This window comes from Mobula hypostoma, chromosome 23 (assembly GCF_963921235.1).
Source record: "Mobula hypostoma chromosome 23, sMobHyp1.1, whole genome shotgun sequence".
NCBI lineage: Eukaryota > Metazoa > Chordata > Chondrichthyes > Myliobatiformes > Myliobatidae > Mobula > Mobula hypostoma.
In genome coordinates, this window is record NC_086119.1 from 9,051,116 (window position 1) to 9,078,761 (window position 27,646).

Sequence of the window (27,646 nt, forward strand, 5' to 3'; positions counted from 1 at the left end):
GATATTAAACCTGATTCCAATTCCAAATTATTCAGGTGAACACTACGGATGCATCCAAAGGGAAAAGGGATAAAAGATGAGTGAGAAAGGAAACAGAGGATAATACTTCTCCTATAATAATTTCTCCTTTTGCTCCTCCCATTTCCTCCAAACTAAAGGTGTAGCTATGGGCACCCGTATGGGTCCTAGCTATGCCTGCCTTTTTGTTGGGTTTGTAGGACAATCTATGTTCCGTGCCTATTCTGGTATCTGTCCCCCACTTTTCCTTCGCTACATCGACGACTGCATTGGCGCTGCTTCCTGCACGCATGCAGAACTCGTTGACTTTATTAACTTTGCCTCCAACTTTCACCCTGCCCTCAAGTTTACCTGGTCCATTTCCGACACCTCCCTCCCCTTTCTAGATCTTTCTGTCTCTGTCTCTGGAGACAGCTTATCCACTGATGTCTACTATAAGCCTACTGACTCTCACAGCTATCTGGACTATTCCTCTTCTCACCCTGTCTCTTGCAAAAACGCCATCCCCTTCTCGCAATTCCTCCGTCTCCGCCGCATCTGCTCTCAGGATGGGGCTTTTCATTCTAGGACGAGGGAGATGTCTTCATTTTTTAAAGAAAGGGGCTTCCCTTCCTCCACTATCAACTCTGCTCTTAAACGCATCTCCCCCATTTCACGTACATCTGCTCTCACTCCATCCTCCCACCACCCCACTAGGAATAGGGTTCCCCTGGTCCTCACCTACCACCCCACCAGCCTCCGGGTCCAACATATTATTCTCCGTAACTTCCGCCACCTCCAACGGGATCCCACCACTAAGCATATCTTTCCCTCCCCCCCTCTCTCTGCATTCCGCAGGGATCGCTCCCTACACAACTCCCTTGTCCATTCATCCCCCCCATCCCTCCCCACTGATCTCCCTCCTGGCACTTATCCGTGTAAGCGGAACAAGTGCTACACATGCCCTTACACTTCCTCCCTTACCACCATTCAGGGCCCCAAACAGTCCTTCCAGGTGAGGCATCACTTCACCTGTGAGTCGACTGGGGCGATATACTGCGTCCGGTGCTCCCGATGTGGCCTTTTATATATTGGTGAGACCCGACGCAGACTGGGAGATCGCTTTGCTGAACATCTACGTTCTGTCCGCCAGAGAAAGCAGGATCTCCCAGTGGCCACACATTTTAATTCCACATCCCATTCCCATTCTGACATGTCTATCCACAGCCTCCTCTACTGTAAAGATGAAGCCACACTCAGGTTGGAGGAACAACACCTTATATTCCGTATGGGTAGCCTCCAACCTGATGGCATGAACATTGACTTCTCTAACTTCCGCTAGGCCCCACCTCCCCCTCGTACCCCATCTGTTACTCTTTTTTATGCACACATTCTTTCTCTCACTCTCCTTTTTCTCCCTCTGTCCCTCTGAATATACCTCTTGCCCATCCTCTGGGTCACCCCCCCCCCCCGTCTTTCTTCCCGGACCTCCTGTCCCATGATCCTCTCGTATCCCCTTCTGCCTATCACCTGTCCAGCTCTCGGCTCCATCCCTCCCCCTCCTGTCTTCTCCTATCATTTTGCATCTCCCCCTCCCCCTCCAGCTTTCAAATCCCTTACTCACTCTTCCTTCAGTTAGTCCTGACGAAGGGTCTCGGCCTGAAACGTCGACTGTACCTCTTCCTATAGATGCTGCCTGGCCTGCTGCGTTCACCAGCAACTTTGATGTGTGTTGCTTGAATTTCCAGCATCTGCAGAATTCCTGTTGTTAGAGGATAATACTGGTGGGATAGGCCAGGGTGCAGAAAGGTTTGCCTCAGCTAGAAAGCTGTAGATGAACAGGAAACACACATAAAAGTTGCTGGTGAACGCAGCAGGCCAGGCAGCATCTCTAGGAAGAGGTACAGTCAACGTTTTGGGCCGAGACCGTTCGTCAGGACTAACTGAAAGAAGAGGTAGTAAGAGATTTGAAAGCGGGAGGGGGAGGGGAGATCCAAAATGACAGGAGAAGACAGGAGGGGGAGGGATGGAGCCAAGAGCTGGACAGTTGATTGGCAAAAGGGATATAAATGGTAGGGCATTGAAGAATGCTGTAGAACAGAGGGATCTAGGAATAATGGTGTATAGTTCCCTGAAGGTGGAATCTCATGTGGATAGGCTGGTGAAGAAAGCTTTTGGTATGCTGGCCTTCATTAATCAGAGCATTGAGTATAGGAGTTGGGATGTAATGGTGAAATTGTATAAGGCATTGGTAAGGCCAAATTTGGAGTATTGTGTACAGTTCTGGTCACCGAATTATAGGAATATGTCAATAAAATTGAGAGAGTACAGAGGAGGTTTACTAAAATGTTGCCTGGGTTTCATCTCTTAAGTTACAGAGAAAGCTTGGCCAAGTTAGGTCTTTATTCTTTGGAACGTAGAAGGTTGAGGGGGGACTTGATAGAGGTGTTTAAAATTATGGGGATTGATAGAGTTGACGTGGATAGGCTTTTTCCATTGAGAGTGGGGAAGATTCAAACACGAGGACATGAGTTGAGAGTTAAAGGACAAAAGTTAAGGGGTAACATGAGGGGAAACTTCTTTACTCAAGAGACTTGGTAGCTGTGTGGAATGAGCTTCCAGCAGAAGTGGTTGAGGCAGGTACAATGTTGTTGTTTAAAGTTAAATTGGATAGATATATGGACAGGAAAGGAATGGAGGGTTATGGGCTGAGTGCAGGTCCGTGGGACTAGGTGAGAGTAAGAGTTCGGCACGGACCAGAAGGGCCAAGATGGCCTGTTTCTGTGCTGTAATTGTTATATGGTTATATGATATGAGAGGATCATGGGACAGGAGGCCTAGGGAGAAAGAAAAGGGGGAGGGGGGAAGCCCAGAGGATGGGCAAGGGGTATAGTGAGAGGAACAGAGGGAGAAAAAGGAGAGAGAGAAAAAGAAAGCGTGTATATAAATAAATAAATAACCGATGGGGTATGAGGGGGAGGTGGGGCATTAGCGGAAGTTTGAGAAGTCAATGTTCATGCCATCATATTGGAGGCTACCCAGACAGAATATAAGGTGTTGTTCCTCCAACCTGAGTGTGGCTTCATCTTTACAATAGAGGAGGCCGTGGATAGATATATCTGAATGGAAATGGGACGTGGAATTAAAATGTGTGGCCACTGGGAGATCCTGCTTTCTCTGGCGGACAGAGCATAGGTGTTCAACGAAACGATCTCCCAGTCTGCCTTGGGTCTTGCCGATATATAGAAGACCACATTGGGAGCACCGGACGCAGTATATCACCTCAGCCGACTCACAGGTGAAGTGTCGCCTCACCTGGTAGGACTGTCTGGGGCCCTGAATGGTGGTAAGGGAGGAAGTGTAAGGGCATGTGTAGCACTTGTTCCGCTTCCAAGGATAAGTGCCAGGAGGGAGATCGGTGGGGAGGGATGGGGGGGACGAATGGACAAGGGAGTCGCGTAGGGAGCGATCCCTGCGGAAAGCAGAGAGGTGGGGGAGGGAAAGATGTGCTTAGTGGTGGGATCCCGTTGGAGGTGGCGGAAGCTACGGAGAATTAACGGAGAATTAAGTTACAGAGAGATAAACAGGAAATGGGTTTCTCCATATTGGAAATCAATGAGAAGAGGTTTAGTCTACTGGAGCTCTGTGTGAAGCTGTGAAAAGACAATGAATTGTTTCATTATGATTCTGTACATTGGGAGTGAATAGGAAAGGATTTGGCCCATTGAGGCTATGTACATGGAGCCAATCTGAAAGTTTAGTTTATTGGCACTCCATATACCAAGGGATTTTATTTCCATTAGAAAACCATACAGGGGAGTGAGGGGAAAAAGGATTTGTTTCATTGAATGAGTAGAAAGGGATTTGTCCATTGAGATTCTACACAGGAATCTATGGATAAGTTTTGTCCAGGAAGGTTGTGATCACCTTAATTCCCACTGCTGCCTGTAAGGGGCTTCTACGTCCTCCCTGTGACCGTGTGAGTTTCCTCCGGGTGCTTTGGCTTCCTCCCACAGTCCAAAGACATACCCATTGGTAGGTGAGTTGGTCATTGTAAATTGTCCCGTGATTAGGCGCGGTTTAAATCGGAGGTTGCTGGGTGGAGCGGTTTGAAGGGCTGGAAGGGCCTATTCTGCAGTGTATCTCAATCAATCAATCAATAAATTAATTAATTAACTAAATGAGCTTGGGGCAGTCCTAACATCTACACAAACAAAGGACATGGTTGAGTGCCACACTTTCATACTTAATCTTCAGTTAGCCATTGATCGTAAGCAATAAAATATGGAATAGCTTTATATAATACTTTGCCCCTTTCTATACTTAGATGTAAAATTATGACCAACAGCCAATCTGTAAGATTTGTGTGAGTTTTTATGGGATTATAATAATTAAACAGGTGTGATAGACCACATGTCTGCTTTTGCTCTGAAACTCTCCAGCTCACATCTTTAGTCAAGTTCATTCCTTGACTTTTCCTCCTCATTTTGAGCAGCTTCCTGTGATCCCTGACTTACACTAACTCCTCATTTCATCAATGATAAAATTCTCTCCCTTATTTTCAAATTCTTGCTGACTTACCACTTCCCCTTCTCTGTAATTTCCTGCAGACTTACAACTAACCACGGTATGTGGATTCCAGAATCACATTTATTATCTTTGACACATGGCGTGAAATTTGTTATTTTGTGGCAGCGGAACAGTGGAAATACATAAAGATCCATCAACTGCTAAAACAAATATATACAGTGGGTTCCAGTTAATTGGGCCGTCGGTTAAAAAGGACAGCTATTTACTTGGGACAACAAAAACAAATCGTGAAAACAGCCAAGATTCCTTCATTTATTTGGGACACCATGCTACTTAATTGGGGCAGGAGACTGTTGCCAAACTGTTTCTAACTAGTGTTAGTCATGTGCACTTGTGTGGCTATTAGACACTACACCATGCTTAGAGTGATCAGTTTTTAAATAGCATCAGTTGCATGTCTTTTGTTTCCAAAAACCAGTGATTTTTGTCACTGATAGTTGGCAAGAATTAAACAGTAAGAAAATTCAGAACAGTTTTGCTTACTGCAGTTTCAAGCATTCAGGCTTGGAGATGCCAGAAATGGCCGGGAGTGAAAATAAAATGATTTCACTACTTCAACAAGTTAAGGACTACGAAGATTTTGAAGGTATTGATAATCGCGTTGAATGTTGCAAAAACACTCTTTGAAGGCAGACCATTATCTACAATAGCTGTCTGCACTTATTTTGCTCATTTACTGTCAGTCAAAAGGAACTGACAGCATACTCTGGATGAATTTCTCCATCAATAAGGATTAAGAACTAATGCACAGTTTAACAGTGTAGTAGTTTTGGTGGTATTCTAACCTGTTCTGGATTTCATTGAAATACATAATTTATTACTCAGTTAAAAGGTAGTTTGTCCTTTTTATACCTTTTTAACTATTTCCATGCAACTTTGGCTAATTGGGGCAGCCGCTTCATTGGGCCAAAATGCACTGGTCCTGCTGTGTCCCAGTCGGAATCCACTGCGGTGCAAAATAAAAGAAAAATGAGGTAGTGCTCATGGGTTCTGTATCATTCAGGAATCTGTCAGCAGAGGGCTCCTGAATCATTGTTTGTGTCTTCAGGCTCCTACACCTTAATGGTAGTAGTGAGAAGAGGGTGTGTTCTGGATGGTGAGGGTCCTTAGTGATGGATGCTGCCCTCTTGAAGTGTTGCCTCCTGAAGATGTTGATGCTGAGGAGGGCTGTGCCCGTGGTGAAGCTGACTGAATCTATAATGCCCTGTGCACTGGAACCTCCACACCAGGCTGTATTGTCAAAGACCAAAATACGTAGGAGCAGAATTAGGCTATTCAACCCATCTAGTCTGATATATTTTCCTCCTCAACCCTATTGACCTGCCTTATCTCCGTAACATTTAACACCCATAGTTAATTGAGGGAGCAGTTTGTTGAGCACCTTCACTCCATCTACAACAAGGGAGGATTTCCCGGTATCCAACAATTTTAATTCCATTCCCCATTCCCATTCCGACATATCAGTTCATGCCCTCCTCTACTGCCATGATGAGGCCACTCTCAGGGTGGAGGAACAATACCTCATATTCTGTCTGGGTAGCCTTCAACTTGATAGCATGAACATTGATTTCTCCAATATCCAGTAATTTCTTCCTCTTCCCCTCTCTCTCCTGTTCCATTCCCCTGCCAATCACTTCCTCTGGTACCCCTCCTCCTTCCCTTTCTCCCATGGTCCACTCTCCTCTCCCATCAGATTCCTTCTTCTTCAAGTCTTCACCTTTTCCACCTGTCACATTGCACCTTCTCACTTCATCCCTCCCACTTTCCTTTCCCGTCACCTAGCTTCGCCATTTATCTGCCAACTTCCCCTCACCCCAAATTCTTATTCTGGCTTCCTCCCCCTTCCTTTCCAGTCTCGTTGAAGGGTCTTGGCCCAAAATGTTGACTGTTTATTCCCCTCCATGGATGCTGCCTGACCTGCTGAGTTGCTCTAACATTTTGTGTTATATTAAATCCACTGCTTAAGCACACAGTGTCGACATTAGAGTTAAGCCTAAATTTATCTATTTTAAACCTATTCGCAAGATTTTGATTAAAGAGCTACTTTCTAAAAGCATCTATTAATTAATATACTGTACTTTTTCTATATGATCATTCACTAGTTACTTCCTTTCAAACTGAAAAAAAACCAAATTGTTTAATACTTTCTTTATAATTAGTTGGAGGGTTTATAAATAGGTACTTTATCAATGTCATGAATTTTATCCTATTATGGCAACTCAGCAAGAAAACCTTTGCCACGACCTCACAAGTCACTAATTTGAGCATTTTATACTCTACAGCTGGAACACTGAAAAGATTTTTATGAACTAAACTCACCAAGGAAGCTGCTGAATACAAAGGCCCTCATTTCAAGTAGTACTGTTGGCCACTAACAACTTGCCGCTGAACACGAAGGGGGAAATGTGCGGAGACTCCAGAGTCGTGTAGAACCAGGTGTGTTTGCCCCCGAACCTGCCGCAGCAGAGACCAGCATGGCAGCCATGGAACAGAACGGCAGTCATTTACCTTGCTCTATTTCTTGCAATGCGAGTATCTTACTCACCAAGTACAATAAAAATAACATTAACCTCTTTTAAAAATGCAAACTGCAATTAATATCACTCACAAAATGCTAGAGGAACTCAACAATTAGTATCACCGATAGGAAGGTTATAACCTATTTTAAACTAAAGTGCTAGACCTGCATTTTCTTCGGCAAGAAATCAAAGAAATACTTTAAGATCAATACTTCCAGTTCATTTCCACTTCAATCTCTCTCTTTCTCCCCCCCAATCTCTCTCCCTTCCTCCTCTCCTCTCTCATTCTCCCTCTCCCTCCCCCAAACTACGCATTTCTCTGTCTCCTCTCACTCACCTTCCTCCTTTCCCCCTTTCTCTCTCACTCTTCCTCCCTCCTCTCACTCTTTCTCCCCTTCACCCACTCCTTCTCCTTCACCTACCTCTTTACCCCTCCTTCACGTTTCTCTTCCTTCTCCCCTTCCTCCCACTTCTCTCCCTTTCATTCTCTTTTTCTCTCTTCCCTTCCATTCTTACTCCCTCTCTCTTTCTCTATCTCTTTTCTCCCTCACCTTCCTCCTCTCCCCATTTCTCTTTCCTCGTCTCCCCTCTCTCTCACCTTCCACTCTCCCCTTTTCTCCCTTCCTCCCTCCCTGCCTGCCTCTCACTCTCTCTACTTACCTATCTCCTCTCTCCCTTCCCCTCTTCCTCTCCCTCACTTTCCTCTCTCATTCCTTCCCCTCTCCCTCACCTTCTTCTTACTCCTCCTCTCTCTCTTCCCTTCCCTACCTATTCCTCTCTCTCTCTCTCTATCTCCTCTCTATCCCTTCCGTCTCTCTCTCCCCTCCTTCCCCCTCTCCCTTTCCTCCCCCTCCCCACCTCTCTCTTTGCAGTTCCTTTGTACAGGGGAAGTGATTAGTGGTCGGGACAAAAATGCAATTCTTTGGAGAGCCAACTGCACTTGATCTCCCTCATATCTCTACTCAGGATATCAGGCAAAATCCAATGGTTGCTGGAATTTTGAAATACAATCAGAAATTCCCAGACATAGGTTCAATAGAACGTAGAACTGCACATTACAGGCCCTTCAGCCTGCGATGTTGTGCCAACATTTTAACCCACTCTGAAATCAATCTAACCCTTCCTTCCCACATATCCTTCCATTTTTCTATCACCCATGTGTCTATCCAAGAGTGACCACACACCCACGACTTTCTGTATAAAAATTCTACCTCTAACATTCCCCCATGCTGTCCTCCAATCATCTTAACATTATGGCCCCTTGTTTTAGCTGTTTCTGCTCTGACGTCATTTATGTTGAGTTTACACATTCTTCCTGTGATCTGAGACACAAGAGATTCTCCCAGTGTTGGAAATCTTAAGCAACATATATGGAGGGGAACAAACAATTGAAATTTTAGGCTGAGACCCTTCATCAGGACTGGAAAGGAAAATGGCAGAAGCTACCTGGGCTCAGCTATCATCTACCTCCTTGTGCTCCTCCCGCTTCCCCAACCATTTTTATTCTAGCTTCTGCCCTGCTTCCCTCCAGTCCTTTTGAAGGGTCTCGGCCTGACACACTGACTGTTTATTCCACTCCACAGATGCTGCCTAGGGTTGTCAACTGTCCCGTATTAGCCAGGACATCCCATAAATTGATTTGTCCCATACGGGACCGCCCTTGTCCCGTAGTTCCCCCGCTAAGGTAGAGCGTTCCTATGAAACCTTTCGTGCTGAAACGGCGTAAAGTGAAGAAACAATTACCATTAATTTATATGGGAAAATTTTTTGAGTGTTCCCAGACCCAAAAAATAACCTACCAAATCATACCAAATAACACATAAAACCTAAAATAACACTAACATATAGTAAAAGCAGGAATGATATGATAAATACACAGCCTATATAAAGTAGAAATAATGTATGTACAGTGTAATATCACTGAACAGAATCGCCAAAACCGATTTGTAGAAAAAAATAGGCACGCACATACATGCGAACGTCACGCATGCGCACACAGGTGCCTGTGCAAGGCTTCATGGTCATTGTAGTCTTTCTCGGGGTAAACACAAGTGCCTCGTATTTGACTGCTACTCTTGTCCCCTATTTGGGAGTGAGAAAGTTGACAACCCTAATGCTGCCTGACCCGCTGAGTTCCTCCAGCATTTTACGCGTATTATCGGAAGAACTCTGCAAGCCCAAGTGATCCAGTTTGCTCCCACATTCCAAAGACATGCAGTTTGATTGGTCAATTGGCCACTGAAACGTGCTCCTAGTGTGGTGAAATCTGGGAATGTGGAGAGATGCAGATTCAGTGGGCTGAAGGGAGGGAGTGGGGAGACATCAACAGAAGCTGGTGAAATTGATGTTCATGTCATCAGCTTGGAGGCTGCCCAGAAGGAATATGAAGTGTTGCTACTCCAGCCTAAGGGAGGCTTCGTCGTGGCGGTAGAGGAGGCCATGGACCGACATATCAGAGTGTGAGTGGGGAGTAAAAGTCCTTCCTGTTGCAGATGGAGCAAAGGTGCTTGACAAAGCGTTCTCAATGTTAGACTGCCAAACAAATGCCAATCATAGTCTGCTTGTGAAGAGAAGGTAAGCAAGCAAGGTTGGCGGGATCATTATAAACTAGGGAGAGTTAGGGACTTCACAAATGTGAGATGCTGGAAATCCAGAGCAACACACACAAATGCTAGAGGAACTCAGCAGGTCTGAAAGAGGTCTTGGACAGAAGGTAGGGTAAAAGTGGGGAAAAGAAGAGGGGAGCGGGAGGGAATTTTTTTACTGGAAGGAGAAATCCATATTCATGCCAGCAGGTTGGAGAGTTAGTGACTTTAACAAAAAGAAATTGAAAGAAAATACATAGATACTGCTAATTAACAATGCTCCCGAATCTATCACAAATACCTTTTTACAGTAGGACCAGGAACTGCATGACAGTGTCCAATTAATATCTGCACATAATACCATTGGTGCCTGATATTAATCCTAGGAGACCAACAGCAGAAATAAGAGTCAAACCCATCGAATATCAGGTAATTAATCAAATGAAATAGCAAAGCTTGCAATGTTCAAATTCTGTAATGTGGTACAAGAACCTCTGTGGTTATCACTGTAGAAGCGAACACCGTGTAATATTATGCAAACTGACAGCAAGATTAATTATTGTATACTGTGTCATTTAATGATCCTCATTCTACTGAGCAGACATACAGTAGACACCCTGCTCGTCCACACTAGCACATGGCTGGCTTCACCATCCTCTTGGGGATCCGAGAGCCATTCTTTGGCATTGCATACGACAGAGAACTTTACAGAAAAGGCTAATCAAGGTCACCAGTGCTCGATGTGAGCTCCTTGCTTCGCCCTCCCTCCCCATCTAATCCTAGTTAAAAGGGGCGCCATAGTAGCTTAGTGGTTAGCGCGACACTATTACAGCTTGGGGCGTTCCGGAGTTCAAAGTCCGACTCCGGCGTCGGCTGTAAGCTGTTTGTATGTCCTCCCCCTGTGACCATGTAAATTTCCTCCGGGTGCTCCAGTTTCCTGCCACAGTCCAAAGATGTACCGGTTAATAGGTTAATTGGTCATTGTAAATTGTCCGTGATTAGACTAGGGTTAAATAGGTGGGTTGCCGGGTGGTGCATCTCATTGAGCTGGAAGGGCCCGTTCTGCAATGTAAGTAAAAATAAACAAACGGAAGGCACTCTGGTTACTGGAAATCTTAAATATACTCGTACAGCCAGATTTGGGAACAGCTTCTTTCCAACTGTGATAAGACTGCTGAACGGATCCTGACCTGGATCTGGGCCGTACCCTCCAAATATCTGGACCTGCCTCTCGGTTTTTTTGCACTACCTTACTTCCCATTTTTCTATTTTCTATTTATGATTTATAATTTAAATTTTTAATATTTACTAATTTTAACTATTCTTAATATTTAATATTTGTAATCCAGGGAGTGTGAAGCGCAGAATCAAATATCGCTGTGATGATTGTACATTCTAGTACCAATTGTTTGGCGACAATAAAGTATAAAGTATAAAGTAGATAATGAGAAAATGTCTGACAATTTCAGTAACACACAAAATGCTGGAGGAAATCAGCAGGTCAGGCAGCATCTAAACAGAAGACGTTTTGGTGTGCTGGTGAAGGGTCTCAGCCCGAAACATCGACTCTTTATCCCTCTCCATAGATGCTGCCTGACCTGCTGAGTTCCTCCAGCATTTTGTATGTGTTGATCTGGATTTCCAGCATCTGCAGAATTATGGCATTTTCAGTCAGTCACATTATCCGTAGGTACCGAAGTTGCTCAGATGATGGGTCAAAGTTAAACTTTCTTTCCCACTGATATACCCTTCCTGTCACTCATCCGTTGAGTGCTTATCCCAGGTTTCTCTTATGCACAGCATGCCATTTCCTTCAAGGGCTGAGGGTCAGCTTCACTCACCGGGTACATTCACATGCATTGGGAACTTGTTGTGGTGTGTTGGCGTGACACGCAACAAAAAACAACGTCCAGCAATTGTAAAGAATAAAGAATTCTATAAAATGTAAAGTTAGAGGTTAAAATGCGGATATGGAATAAATGTGCAGAAGCACCAGCAGGTATTTACAATGCAAACAACATTCTAGCAAGATGTTTAGATTGTTTTACAGTGCAGTGCAACATTCTTCATTATGAAGGCAGCCTCCGGATTGAATTTGAAAGGTTGAAGGATGATGTACAGTACTTGCAAAAGTCTTGGGCATATACATATAGCTAGGGTGCCGATGACTTTTACACAGTGGAGCAGAGAGCGAGTTTGTAAATCAGGCAGGAGCAAAGGACGTTGGGAACGGTGAGTGAGGAGCACCACGGGAGCGGTGTGGGACAGCTGGCAGAAAAGGGCTGCCAGGAATGGGTGCAGACACACCCAGCCCTGAGACACCAGGCAAGGTTATTTGATTCCAAACAATTGGTTTATCGATCATTACAGAATGTCTCTCTGGTGCTTCCCACTCCCTCCCCTTTCCCTTCACCTTTTCCTCCACCATGATTCCCCTCTCCCTGCCCCCTTCCCATTCTCAGTCCACAATAGAGACCCATATCAGAATCAGGTTTATCATCACTCACATATGTCATGAAATTTGATTTTTTTGTGACAGCAGTACAGGGCAATACATACAATTACTACAATGCTGTGCAAAAGTCTTAGGCACTTATATATAAGTGCTGAAGACTTTTGCACAGCACTGTAGTAATTGTATGTAATTGTATGTACAGTACAAGTTCATCTGATGGTTATCAAAAATTATAGGGGGTTCCTAATCAGTACTGTTATTGTAAAGTTTTTAGGTCAAGGATCAACTTTATTCATTGTATACATTTACATGGATTAGGAATTTGCTGCAGAGTGTTGGTCAGGGTACAACATGCATAAAAAAAACAGCATTCAACAATTATAAAGTATAAAGAATTATATAAAAAATAACACTAGAGATAGAAGTACAGATATGGAATAAAATATGCATAAATACATAAATACCAACATGTATTTACAATGTTATTTGTTAATGTTAATATTCACTATTATAGAATGAAACAGCATTCATTCTATTATAGAATAAAAGGTGATGAAAAGTGTTTACAGTGCAGTAAAGGGGTAATAGAGAGAAGTGAAAAATAGGATTCATTCAACTACTCTTTGAGGCCTGGACCATCCAGAAGTTTCTGCCGCATTTGTTGCCGACCATCCTGAATTTATGATCCCCAATGTCGTTGTCAACTAAGATGTGGAAACAGCTTCTTTATCCTACTAGAGGCCAGGAGGCAGCCTGTTCCCGGACTGGAGGTCTGTCTGAGTGGTTGGATCAGTTTAGGGAAGAAAGGTGCTTGTTTTGATGTTGCATTGTTTTGTTAAACATTATATTCAAAGTTCAAAGTACATTTATTATCAAAGTATTTATTTGATATACAACCTGATATTCGTTTCCTTTCAGGCAGCCACAAAACAAAGAAATCTAATAGAACCTATTAAAAAATGACAACCGTCGAACACCCAATGTGTAGGGAGTAAAAAAAAGCAAATTGTGCAAACAATAGAAGTAAGCAAAGGGCATTCGGAACTGAAGTTCACGGAAGTGAGTTCATAGCCACAAAGTCAGTCACAGCCGATCCAGGAGCCCGTTAGTTGCAGGCTACAGACTTAGCTTAGCGCAATCCTTGTGGAGCAGTGAGCTGAACCACCAGCCTGCTCCTTTCCTCCTGCCCCAACACCCTGACCTCACCAATTTAGCTCAGTGGATCCACTGACCCACTGGAGGACTGCTAAAGGAAAAGGGAGGGCTGCTGGGGTGGGAAGAGGTGTGTGCTGAATAATAATGTGCTTGGCAAAGTGAACCATTGAAGAGAACAGTGCAGGAAAAAAGGCTGTTCAGCCATTGTGAAGAGCAAACCAATTTGTCCAAGTCCATCGCTCGACATGTTCTTCCTTTTCAAATATTTAGACCATAAGACAGCCAAGCGAGTCTGCCATTCCATCATGGCTCATTTATTAACTCTCTCAACCCCATTCTCCTGCCTTCTCTTTGTTACCTCTAAAGCCCTTACTAAACAAGAACCTTATTAACCTCTGCTTTAAATATCCCAATGACTTGGCCTCCACAGCCATCTCTGGCAATGAATTCCATAGATTCACCCCTCTGGCTGAAGAAATATCTCCTCATCTCTGTTTTAAAAGGAAATTCTTGAATTCTGAGGTTATGTCCTCTGATCCTAGTCTCTCCCACTGTTGGAAACATCCTCTCCATGTCCACTCTATATAGGCCTTTCAATATTGGATAGGTTTTAGTGAGATCCCCCCTCCCCCATTCTTCTAAACTCCAACGAGTACAGGCCCAGAGCTGTCTTCTCAAATATTTATCTTTTTTCCCAACTTCATTCCAAATATTTACCCCAATTCCCTCTGAAAATTCCCATTACATTGGTTTCCATCACCACAGAACTATTTCACCTCATCTATCTTTCTGTAAGCTGTCTGATAAATGGTACCTTCGACCAGTGAAGTCAGTCTTGGCTGAGCTAACCCAAAGTTTCGCAGACCCGAAACAAGAGTATATATTGACATGGAGCAAATTCTATTTAAAATGCACAGGCAACCAAAGTTACTTCCTCTCAGTAAAAACTGGGTGAAAATGCAAGGAGTGGAGTGTATAATTATAAATAATGTTCAGAAAATCAATGTCAGTCACTTACGGCAGCATGGTATCAAGCTTGAATGACAGGTATATTACCAAATCCTCTCCACTCTATCTTGTTGTGGTATTGACCCTACGTACACAGTAATGTTAATCAGCTGTTAAAACTCGTTTTTTTATTATCTGATCCAACTTTATCACACTAAGTGTAGACACAGATCCATAAAGATAAGCTAAATGTTTCCCTTTATATGTCTGTATGATAATTTGTGCAGCCTGGTAGTATAGTGTTTAGCACAATGCTTTTAAGTATCAATGACCCAGGTTCAACTCCCGCCGCTGCCTTTAAGGAGTTTGTACGTTCTCCCAGGACTACGTGGGTTTCCTCCCACAGTCCAGGACCTAATGGCCAGTAGGTTAATTGTAAACTGTGCTGTGATATGCTAGGGTTACTGTAAATTGTGGGCTGCTGGCTAGCGCGGCTCAAAGGGCTGGAAGAGCCTGTTTCACGCTGTAGTTCAATAAATAAATAAAAATAATAAATTTATCTTAAAAATATTTTAGAGAAAAGAATCCTAAACGGACTTCATATGAGGCACGTGATGACGGTGCTCTCCAAGTGAATCTCCTGGCAGCTCACCAAGTTGCTTGTTTACTCTTGAGGCTTTGATCGCAGAGGGGAGCAATTCCAGTGAACAAGACCTCAAAGGGGGTGTGACACTTTACACAGCTGGAGCGCTTCTGTTGTGAAAACGACGTGAAAAAAGAGCAGTCAGAAAGTACTCACATGATGGCATCCACAGGCTTTTCGATGTGCGGAGAGGTGCATCCCAGAATTTCACCCGGTGACAGCGGCTTGCACTGAGGAACGCAGATGTCATAATCCGATCGCAATTCCTGGCTGGTGGACTGGACAGAGAGAGAGAGAGAGAGAGAGGGATTATAGGGAGAGGAAAGGCAGTCTACATTAAGAGGTTGTGGAGAGGAATTTATTTCAGGACTACCAAAAAATTAGCTATAGAAAGAGATGCAAGTTACAGTCAAACCTCATTAGCTTCTTCCCACTAGGAGGAGATGAAAACGGGCTGTCAATGCCAATCCTCATAACATCCAGCATCACACAAGCTATTTCCAGAATTTTACAGCCAATTATACAGCAATTCTTTACTTTTTTTGTCATCACTCTTCAGCAATGCCTTACTTAATGATTACTAAAGTGGGAGGGCCTTTCCTTTAATAAATCTATGGTGATTGTAACACAGGGAACTCGCGCAGCTCCAAGAAGCTGTAAGTGTAGAAAAGGCAGCTGAGCTTTTACATGACCTTAGGAAAACTGAGGTTTATGAGATTGTGAGAGGCATGGATAAGAGTAGCACACACAAAATGCTGGAGGAGCTCAGCAGGTCTGATAGCATCTATGGAGGGCGATAAACTGTCGACATTGTGGGCTGAGACTGGAAAGTGGGGGGGGGGGCGGGGGGAGAAGCCAGAATGAGAAGGTGGAGGCAGAGGAAGGAGGACAAGCTAGAAGCTGATAGGTGGAGCCAGATGGGTGGGGGAGGAGTGATTGAAGTAAGAAGCTGGGAGATGATTGGTGGAAAAGGTAAAGGGCTGGAGAAGAAGAAATCTGATAAGAGAGGAGAGTGGTCCATGGGAGAGAAAGAGGAGGAGCTGCACCTGAGGAAGGTGATGGGTAGGTGAGAGTGCCTGGAATATGCTGCCTGAGGCAGATACCTTAGGAACTTTGAAGAGATTTTTAGATAGACGCGAGAGCATGAGGAAATAGAAGGATATGGACATTGTCTAGGTAGAGGGAGTTAGGTTAGTTGGCCATTTGATTCCTAATTTAATTGGTTCGGCACAACACTGTGGGCTGAAGGGCCTGTTCCTGTGCTGTATATTCTGTCAGCCAATGCTCCAAGTGTAGATCTCTTGCCTGGGAATGGAGGCTGTGGGTTCCTTTCCCACACCAGAAATTTCAAGATAAAATTAGGGATGGTACAATGGTTTATCAGTTAACGCAACACTATTACAGCGCCAGGGCCCCGGGTTCAATTCCCGCCACTGTCTGCAAGGAGTTGTACATTCCTCCAGTGAGCACGTGAGCTTCTTCTGGGTGTGCCAGAGTCCTCCCACATTCCAAAGACGTAGGTTAATTGGTCATGTATGTAATTGGGGGCCACAGGCTTGTTGAGCCGGAACAGCCTGTTTGCAGTGCTGTATCTCTAAAATATAAAAAAAAGATTTTAAAACAACCAGGCTGATAAAATTTAGGAAAAGCTGTAGTTAGAGAATCTGCCTCTCAGATGAAACTTTAAACCCACATCTGTCTGCCATCTCTGTTGGACATAAAGACTTCAGCAGCACTATATCAGGGAAGAAGTATGGAGTTCTCCCCAGGGCCATGAGAAACATAAATCACTCAACCAAAATCAATAAAGCCCCGTTATCTGTTCATTTATTTTCATGGATCTTTGTGACATCTTGCTGTGTTTCCTACAAAACAGTGGCTATGCTTTAACCATACTTCATTGCTATAACGTGCCTGTGAACAGCATTTTTACTGAAAGCTTAACCCTTTCTGGAACGAGCAAAGAGACCAGACAACATTTTGCCCAGGTTCCTGCCCCTGATCACATCTCCTTGGTGACAGCCAAAGAGTGCTGGTGAACGTCAGCTCAGCATTAGTCAGGAAAGCACAGCAGCATCCCCACTAACTGAGGAGATGGAGCCGAGCACGCCCCCCCTGCCCTCGTCATTCTAATCAATATTTATGGGAGGGGAGCACAGTTGAGAGTGCTTCAAAGGTGCACTTTATCGTCAGGGGGAGAGAATTTGTAAAGTTTGTAGACTGAGCTCTCTAACGGGGAGGTGAATTAACAGCCATGCATGGATTGGAGAAGCTATTGAGCAATAATGGTTATTGGCTTCATGTTTTGTTCCACACAACATTTCAGTTCTCAACATCCCAGGGATCTCATTGGAAACAGGGTCTCTCCCAAACCTATTTCTTTCAGAATCAGAATCTGGTTCTAACCAATTTTTACAGGAGCACCACTGCGAGTGTCCTGAAGCTGCATCACTGTTTGGTATGGGAATTGCAAGGCATATGACTGCAAATCCTTACAAAGGATTGCGAGGACTGCTGATCTCTCTTCCACTCATTAGAGATATTTATCTGGAGCGCTGTGTATGCAGGCACCTTAGCATCATCAAAGATCCCTCCCATCTGTCCCGCAATCTCTTTGATCCCCTACCATCAGACAGAAGATATCATAGCATTAGGACAAGAACTGTTAGCATGGGAAACAGCTTCTTCCCCCAGGCTGTGAGAATATTGAACTCCCTGCCATCACCCAGGTCTCACTACGTATGAAGTGCCAGTAGCGTTACTGTTTACTTTTTAACATCTTGTAAGTGTACCTTATGCTAAATGCTAATCTTCTGGAATATATTTTATTATTTGTTAATTTATTTGTTGTAAATTTACATCTCGTGTTGAGAGTGTGAGTTATATGTACTGTGTTGTGCATCTCGGTCCTGAGGAACGTTGCCTCATTTGGCGGTATACATGTGTACAGTTTAATGACTATAAACCTGAACTCAGGCTTGAGCTGAGGTGAAGGTCAGCTGATGACCTCTGACAGGTCACAGACCTGAAACGTCAGCTGTTTCCTTTCCTCTCTGCTGAGACTTTACAGCGATTCTTGCGCTTTTATTCCAGATTTGCAGAAACTGCAAATATTTCAAGCACACTGGGGTGACTTGTCTTTTGATCTGAACACCTACAGTGGTTCCAAAAGGAGGAAGAACAAAATAGAGGCCAAGGCAACATTCGAGAGAGATGAAAGTCACCACGGCCGGGGAGAGGCTGGGAACTTCCATCCACAGCGGAGAAGTCAAAAGTCTATTCAATGTTTCACCTAACTGACTTCCCTTTTGTCATCTTAAGCTCATGGTGAATAATGGCCATTGGGAGACGGAAAAGCAGAATGTGATTCATTCCTTTTCTCACCGTATTCCACGGAGAGAGCCAAGGTTACAGAAGGGAAATCTCATCGGACAGGGATGGCATTAGTCGTGGGAAAGAATTAATAACTGCCCTATAATTCAGCTCTAATTAGCTACAAATGGTACGCCAGAAGAGAAGGATGTCCCTTTAGAATAGGGTTGAGGAAGAACTTCTTTACTCAGAGGGTGATGAATCCGTGCAAATCATTGCTACAGACACCGTGGAGGCCAAGTCATTGGGCATAATGAGAGCGGAGGTTGATCGGTTCTTGATCAGTAAGGGCATCAAGGGGTAAGGGGAGAAGGTAGGAGAATGGGGTTGAGAGGTATAATAGATCAGCCATGAAGGAATGGTGAAGCAGACTTGACAGGCCGAATGGCCAAATTCTGCTTTTATATCCTATAGTAGTGTAGCAGGGCAGCACAGTAGCGTAGCACCAGAGATCACCAATTCCCGCCACTCTCTGTCAGGAGTTTTTCTTCCTCCCTGTGACTGCACGGGTTTCCTCTAAATTTCCTCTGGAATCTAAGGTGGAGGCTTATATGGGAGGCAGGGTTTGAGGGTCGGCACAACATTGTGGGCCGAAGGGCCTGTACTGTGCTGTACTATTCTATATGTTCTCTGGTTTCCCCTCTCACTCCAAAGACATACGTTAGGGTTAGGTACTGCGACTTGTGGGCACGCTCTGTTGGTGCCGTAAGCACGGTGTCGCTGGCAGCTGCCCGCAGCAAAATTCTCAGACACACAATGACGCATTTCACTGTATGTTTTGATGTTTCGATTTGCACGTGACAAATAAAGCTAATCTTTTGTCTTTGAAACTACAGCGTTCACTAATAAGTATGAGCCTATTCTACATCAGTGGGATAACCTCCAAATTATCACCTGTCAAATAAAGCATAAGAATAATAGACTTCATCAAGATACAAAGTAGACAGTTGATAAATGTCCAACATCACCAGGCGAGTTTTGAGAAATACTCATTCGTCTCTCCAGCTTTCCGCTCAATAAGGTCAGTTTAAACTTGTCTAGGCAATATATCAGTGTGTCATTCCGCAGTGAGCAGGATGGTCGGGGTCCTGGTGTGCAAAGGAGGAGCTGTTTCAGACCCCAGCCTCCCAGATCGCTGCCGCTACTCTGCAGCAGGTTTGCTCAGTTACTGTTACACCACCGCTGTAGTCTTACTGCTTCATGATGAAAGGCATTGACCCCACTTGGAACCACTTCCGAACACGACGAGAAGAAGCTCAATCTATCTAATGACTGGCTAACCTCCAACTCTATCCAGAGGGCAGGCGTTTCAACTGCACTCCGGCAAATGTCTGAACATCAAAATGTCTTTAAGAGTTCAATAGGGAGCAGGAATAAAAAGGGGCCAGGGCAAGAAACTGAGGCAGAAGAAAGCAGTCACTACTGGGGAACAGGCTGGGGCTGTTATCTGGAGCAGAGAAGGCCAAAGACACACAATATAAGTCCTTAAAATTACAGCTGTTTAATAGCTTAGCTAAGGAGATATTCCTCAGAGTCAGGTTTATCATCACTGATATATGTCATGAAAGGTGTTGTTTTGCAGCAGCAGTACAGTGCAAGACAAAGGAAATTACAAGAAGTTATATTAAGAAATATATATACAGTACGTACATAAATAAATAAAGTAGTGGAAAAAAAAGCAGAATCCTGGGGTAGTGTTCATGGATCACTCCAGAATCTGATGGTGGAGGAGAAGAAGCTGTTTCTAAAGCGTTAAGTATGTGTTTTCATGCTCCTGTAGCTGCTCTCTGGGGTCTGGGGGTGTATGGGGTGTCCTGGGAGGGGTAGTACCTCTGGTGAAGGGGCTATTTGTGTCCATTCCGGGGCAGTTCACTCATCTTTGGTCCCCACCGGACACTCAGCTCTCAGCTGCGGCTCCAAGTAGCTGTCTGCACGCCATGGCGGCAACACCCCAGCACACACCTCTTCGACAGTCGGGCTAAAGCAGGAGAGGGTAGCAGGCAGCCTCATACCTCGCTGGGATGGGGACATGCCAGTCCAAGCACGCAAAGTCAGCTCTGGGCAGATGAGATCTGCAGTGAGATCCAACAGCTCTGTAGCAGTTCATGGAGAGTGAAGCGTATGGCAAGGCGCAGAAGACATCATGGTCATCCACTGCAGCCTGTTTACAATTACTGCTCTGTAGGTTTGCTGAGAAGCTCTGTGTGAAAAAGAATCTCAGGGTTGTATGTGGTGACATGTATATACACTGATGATAAATTTTACTTTGAACTTTGATCTTACAATGTAGGTCTTCATGGTCCTTGAACTTTATGTGAATACTGTACTGGCACTGCACTTTCTCTGTAAATATAATACTTTAATCCAGATAAGAATCTTGGCCTGAAACATCGACTGTTCAAATTTCAAGATTCAAGATTCAAATACATTTATTATCAAAGAATGTATAAATTATACATCCATTATTCATAATAATTAGTAATTACTCACAAATATGAGTAATTATTCATTTCCCCCCCATAGATGCTGCCTGACCTGCTGAGTTCCTCCAGCATTTTGTGTGTGTTGCCTTGGATTTCCAGTATCTGCAGAATTTCTCCTGTTTACTATATTCTGCATTCTGTTTTGTATCTATTAATAACTATTCTTATAGGAGGGCTTTAACGAGGGCTGGTGCACTCGCCCCCACCATCTCTGCCCAACCCCAACCCCCCACCCTCCGGGTCGGTGTCAGAGTTCCGTGCAGGCAGGAGACAGAGACCCGCTAGCGTTGTGAAGCAATAAGACCAGAGTTCAGGTCCCGTCATTGGTGAGTCTGGAGTATGAGTCCTTGTTAATGTTTTTCATTTGTTGTCATCGGTGAGTCCTGGGTCGATACTGAAGACTAAAGTCCAAATGTTGACCAGAAGTCCAAAGGTTAAGGTCCAACTTCAGAGTCTGTGAATCTCTGCGAATCCGCAAGGGTAGTCAAAAGCACAATTTCTGAATATCCACGAGTTTGCTGGAGGCCAGAGTCTGAAGACGGCCTGCCCTGGAGTTAGAGGACTGTGTTCATCCATGAGTGGGTGGGAGGGTGGGTGGAAGGGGTGTTGTTTTGCCGATGTTGCTTTATCACTTGGTATATTCTGTTTTGTTCTGCTAAGCATGTTGGGCATGCTATCCTGGCAATATGTGGTGATACTTACGCTGTTTCCCCAGCACATCCTTGGGCATGTTGGTTGTTAACGCAAACACTGTTCCTTCTATGCTGCTCAGGTGCATGGCCGCACAGTAACTGAAATGCCACCGCGCACATACGTAGCCTTTGTTGCCGCACAGCTGGAACTGAACGCAGCTAGAAAAGTTTACGAAACACTCAACATTTTCTTTGTTGTACTGTATGTCATTATATCCTTCGATTAATAAATAAAGTATGTGCTTTTTCAGTTTTCATTCTAAATATTCACAGAATGCATATTACAAAAAAAAACCTAGTGCCACCCAGTTTCCTGCATAGAGCAAGGTTGGTATGTGCAGCTGTAAATAAAATTAGAGGAAGCGTTGTACACAAATGCACATTTCACTGTATGTTTTAATGTACATGTGATAAATAACTCTGAATTTGAATCTGGTATTGGCAAAAGTCAGGCTAGGTTGTTTAAACCCAGTGAATTATTGCACAAGGCTATGAGAATTGTACAGAGAAAGCTGAGGGGCAGGCAGAATTGTGCTGTAACAAATCTTTCATGTTGGTCATCAATTATTGAAGCATTTGATCAAATAGTCAGACAGTATACTTTTTAAAAATGGTTTAGACTGAGAGATGCTGCAAGGCTGCCCCAGGTACTGGATGCTTCAACCTCTTCCCACTCACATTTATCGGAAAGGTGTCAAGTTCCCAATTTATAAATAAAACAAGAGTAGTCTTTGTTTTACAGACAACACTAGGTTTGTTTGAACTAAGGAGAATGGGAGGAAGGAGGGAGTTTAGAAAGTGGAATTCCGCCTGCACTAACTCACTGTGATCTTCTCTCAGGGTGCCTTGTAATGAGTTCGAGATAGCGTTGGCACTGAGAACAGAACGTTGTAACTTTGTGGCTTTAGCAGATAACGTCCATATCAGGTACCCATGACAATGATGCACCATAAACCTCCCCTGCTCCTCGCTTCCTCATGTACATTGGATGCAGCAACTTAGGAATCAGAAGGTGGAAAATCCCAAGGTTTTCAGAGGGAGCTGGGTGATCAGTCTCTGGATACCATAGGGTTATGGTGCAGTGGGTGGCATTGTTTGAGAGTCAGGGTGAGGGTACACAGGAAACAGGACAGGGAGGCCAGATTTCCGAGGTCGATACGACATAATGCTGGAGGGACGGTGAGTTTAGTGTGGGGAAAAGCTGCTGCTGTGGTGGGGTTACTTACATAGGGTAATGCTGGTGTCAAAATGGGTTTTGTGCAGGGAGAGATTTAGGAAAGTATTTTCATCGTATCTTCAAACTGTCTCCACAAAATCCTCCAAATTCACTTGAGGAATTGCGTACAGTTCTGTTCACCCTATTACAGGAAGCCTGTGGAAGATTTGGAAAGGTGTATTAATTGTGGGAGAGTGGGGCCAAAGTGCACAGCCTCAGAATATCTATTAGAATAGAGATCAGGCAGAATTTCTTTCGCCAGAGGATGGTGAGCCTGTGGAATTCATTGCCACAGACGGCTGTGGAGGTCAAGTCTTGGGGGTATTTTTTTTAAAGTGAAGGTTGATAGGTTTTTAATTAGTAAGGCAGTCAAGGATTACAGGCAGAAGGCAGGAGAATGGGGTTGAGAGTGATAATAAATCAACCATGAATGAGTGGTGGAAAAGACTTGATGGGTCAAATTTTCTGACATGTCTTAAATTGTTAAGTTTACGAGAATGGTGTCTGGATTAAAGTTCATGAGCTAACAGGAGAGGCTGGACAAGCTCGGGCTGTTTTTGTGAACTATCAGACGCCAAGGGAGATCTGATCGATGTTTATTGGGTAAATAAGGTAGGCATAAATAGGGTAGGTTGTCAGAATTGGGTAGAAATGTCAAATAGTAGACAACATGCATTTAAGGTGATGGGGGAAGTTTAAAGGAGATGTGCAGGGAAAGCTTTTTACCTGGAGGATGGTAGGCTCCCTAAAGTGGGTTGCCAGGGGTGATGGTGGAAGTAGATACAACAGTAAGAGGCTTTTAGACACACTCATGAATATTCAGGGTGAAGGGATGTGATTGATGTACAGGCAGAAACAACACAGCTCAATTTGGCATCACGTACAGCACAGACATCGAGGGCTGAAGGGCCTGAACCTGTTCTGAGTTCTCCAGTAATGTAGTGGTTAGCGTGACACTATTACAGCTTGGGGGCTTCCAGGTTTCGAAGGTTAATACCTTCTGTAAGGAGTTTGTAGCCTCTCCCCGTGAGCACATGGGTTTCCTCCAGGTGCTCAGGTTTCCTCCCACAGTCCAAATACCATAAGACATAGGAGCAGAATTAGCCCATTCAGCCCATCGAGTCTGCTCTGCCATTCCATCATGGCTGAACCTGGATCCCACTCAACCCCATACACCTGCCTTCTCGCCATATCCTTTGATGCCCTGACCGAACAGAAAATAATCAACTTCCACCTTGAATATATGCACAGACTTGGCATCCACCGCAGTCTGTGGCAGAGCGTTCCACAAGTTTACTACTCCCTGACTAAAAAAATTCTTCCTTACCTCTGTTCTAAAAGGTTGCCCCTCAATTTTGAGGCTGTGCCCTCTTGTTCTGGACACCCCCGCCACAGGAAACATCCTCTCCATATCCACCCTATCTAGTCCTTTCAACATTTAGTAGGTTTCAATGAGATCCCCACACATTCTTCTAAATTCCAGCGAGTACAGGCCTAAAGCTGCCAAACACTCCTCATATGTTAACCCCTTCATTCCCAGAATCACTCTCGTGAACCTCCTCTGGACTCTCTCCAATGACAACACATCCTTTCTGAGATATGGAGCCCAATACTGCTGACAATACTCCAAGTGCAGCCTGACTAGTGTCTTATAAAGCTTCAGCATTATCTCCTTGCTTTTACTTTCTATCCCCCTTGAAATAAATGCCAATATTACATTTACCTTTTTTTCCCACAGACTCAACATGTAAATTAACCTACTGGGAGTCTTGCACGAGGATTCCTAAGTCCCTCTGCACCTCTGATGTTTGAACCTTCTCCCCGTTTAGATAATACTCTGCACTATCGTTCCTTTTACCAAAATACATTATCGTACATTTCCCAACAATGTATTCCATCTGCCACTTTTTTTGCCCATTCCTCCAATTTGTTTAAGTCCTGCTGCAATCACATTGCTTCCTCAGCATTACCTACCCCTCCACCTATCTTCGTATCATCCGCAAACTTTGTTGCAAAGCCAAGTATTGGTTAGTAGGTTAATTGGTCATTGTGAATTGTCGTGTGATTAGGCTAGTGTTGAGTAGGTGGGTTGCTGGGCTTGTTGTGTTGGAAGGGCCTATTCTGTGCTGTATTCTAAATAAATAAACAAACAAAGAAACAAACAAGCAAACCAACATCAGCGTCTTCCACTAGACCAGGGGTTCCCAGCCTTTATTATGCTATGGACTGCTACCAATAACCAAGGGATCCACAGACCCCAGGTTGGCAACCCCTGTCCTGGACCAATATCCCTGTAACAAGGTCTCAGTTACACTCCATGGACTACAAACAGGCTACATCTCTCGCTCAACTCCCAAAACAGACGCTCTAATCCGAGCTCTGTCAGGTGGAGATTCAAGGATGTGTTGAAGGAAGTGTGACAACCCCATTAACTCCTGGCAGCCTGTGGCCCGTGGCTGTCCGAAGTGGAGAAGAGGAATTCAGGATGTTACTGCACACATCAAGTTGATGCATCAGACATACACAAACTCAACTCTCTCCCTTCAGGCAGAAGATACAGAAGTTCAAAAGCATGTACCACCAAAGCTCAAGGGCAGTTCTTACCCCACTGTTATAAAACTATTGAACGGTTCCCTGGCACGATAAGATGGACTCTTGAGTTCACAATCCACCTCATTATGATCTTGCACTTTATTGTCTGTTTGCTCTGCACTTTCTCTGTAGCTGTTGCACTTTATTCTGCATTCAGTTATTATTATTTTAGCCTCTACTACGACCAAGCACTGTGTAATGATCTGATCTGTATGAACAGTAAGCAAGACAAGCTTTTCACAGTATTTCGGGTACGTGTGACAATATAAACCAATTCCAGTTCCATATAAATGGCAGAAAGAGTGCACTATCTCACAAACCACACACCTTCCTTTAAGGATTAACTTTATTTGTCACATGTACAATGAAATATACAGTGAAATGTATCATTTATGTCATCGACCATCACAGTCTGAGATGTGCTGGGAGGAGCAGCCCACAAGTGTGGCCATGCTTCCAATGCCAACATAGGATGCCCACAATATACTCATCCAAGTCTGTACATGTGTTTGAACCCACATGGTCACAGACAGAAGGTACAAACTCCTTACAGAGAGCAGCGGGAAATTAACCCAGATCTCATAGCCGGCGTTTTAAAGCGACTGCACTAACTGCTACACGACCATACTGCCCCGTCCATTAAAGAACCTGCAGTTCCCACACTGGCCACCTCAGGTCCCTCAGGCCAAGGTAGAAGCAATGTAATCCTCAATCCCAAGGGAGCAGTTTATAAGATTGAATGAGCTAGGGCTTTCCTCTTGGGGCATAGGAGGATGATAGATGACATGACAGAGGTGTAATGGATGATAAGAGGCATAGATCGAGAGGACAACCAGAGACTTTTTCCCAGACAGAAATGGCTAATCTGAGGGGTGCCAAGGCAGTGTAGCGGGTTCACAACGCTATTATATCTCGGGGTGCTCCAGAGTTTACAGTTGCATTCCAGTGCAGTTCTGTAAGGAGTCTCTCTTCATTCTTCCTGTGGTTTTCTCCAAGTCCTCTGGTATCCTCCCAGAGTCCAAAGACGTACTGGGGTTGATTTAGTGGTCATTGTAAATTGTCCTGTGATTAGGTTAGGGTTACTCAGGTTTGTTGGGGATTGCTGGGGTGGCCTGGCTCAGAATCAGAATCAGAAATCAGGGTTAACATCACCAGCGTATGTTGTGAAATTTGGTGACTTTATGGCAGCTATTCCATGCGGTATCATTAAATAAATAAATATTTAAGGTGATTGGAGGAAAGTACAGCTGGGATGTCAGAGATAAGTTCTTTACATAGAGAATGGTGGATGTGTGGTAGTGGGGTAGTGGCAGAGGCAAATACATTAGGGACATTTAAGAAACTATTAGATGGGCACATGGATGAAAGAAAATTGGAGAGCTAAGGGGGAGGGAAGGGTTAGATTGACCTTAGACTAGGTTAAAAGGGTTGGCAGAACATTGAGGGCCGCAGGGCCTGTATTGTGCAGTACTGTTCTATGTAACCGAGGTTCTGCTGGAGTAGCCGTGGAGCTCGCTCACCTGCAGTGCTGCCACAAACTGGATGGTGCTGACTAGGGCCAGGGCCGAGCCCCGGGGGAAATTGAAGTGAACCGTCTCGACAAAGTGCGTGCTGTCGATCTTGATATCCACGAACACATAGAGCATCTTTATTCCGGCCGTGGCGTCGATTGGAACTGGAAGGAAGAGGAACAGCGGGTGAGTACGACGGCAGAGACACAAGGGGCTGGATGCTGGAACCCAGAACAACGCACAGTCTGCTGGGGGAGCTCTGGACTGAGCAGTGTCCGTGGGGGCGGTGGGGGTGGGGGAAGGAATTACTGGCATTTCAGGTCAAAACCCTGCACCAGGACCATACTGCTTGACCTGCTGCCTTCCTCCAGCAGATTGCTTGTTACTGCAGGGAGCATCATTGCAAAGATCTGACCTTCAGCAGTTTTATTTGTTGAGTTTATTGCCATATACACCAGGGTCCAATGAAATTCCTTGTTTCTGTGAGTAAGCAGTACAGATAGAAACAATAAATACAGCAATAAGCGCAAGAACAACTGAATGGTGCAAAAGAGGGCCGCATGGTAGCATAGTGCTTTACAGAGCCAGTGATCGGGATTCAATTCCCGTCATAAGGAGTTTGTACACTCTCCCTGTGAATGCACGGGATTCCTCTAGATGGTCCGGTTTTCTCCCACATTCCAAAGATGTACAGATTAGAAACAGTGAGTTGTGGGCATGTTACGCTGATGTTGTAAGCATGGTGACACTTGTCAGCTGTCCCTTCCCATCACCTCTGTCTGGTGCCCCTCCTCCTTCCATGGTCCACTGTCCTTTCCTATCAGATTCCTTCTTCTTAAGCTTATTACCTCCCAGCTTCTGACTTCATCGCCCCCCCTCCTACCCACC

The 27,646-nt window shown here is 44.5% G+C and overlaps 1 protein-coding gene across 2 annotated transcripts in view; it reads right to left on the reverse strand.

Moving 5' to 3' along the window:
- dph1 (diphthamide biosynthesis 1) overlaps nt 1-27,646 on the reverse strand; it is an 831,546-nt gene that overhangs the window by 341,800 nt on the left and 462,100 nt on the right. For both annotated transcript variants that reach the window (XM_063031915.1, XM_063031914.1), the window contains 2 exons: nt 26,768-26,922; nt 15,049-15,170 (listed from right to left, as the gene is read on the reverse strand). In XM_063031915.1, the coding sequence (XP_062887985.1) occupies nt 15,049-15,170; nt 26,768-26,922 (277 nt within the window). The remainder of the gene's footprint in view (nt 1-15,048; nt 15,171-26,767; nt 26,923-27,646) is intronic.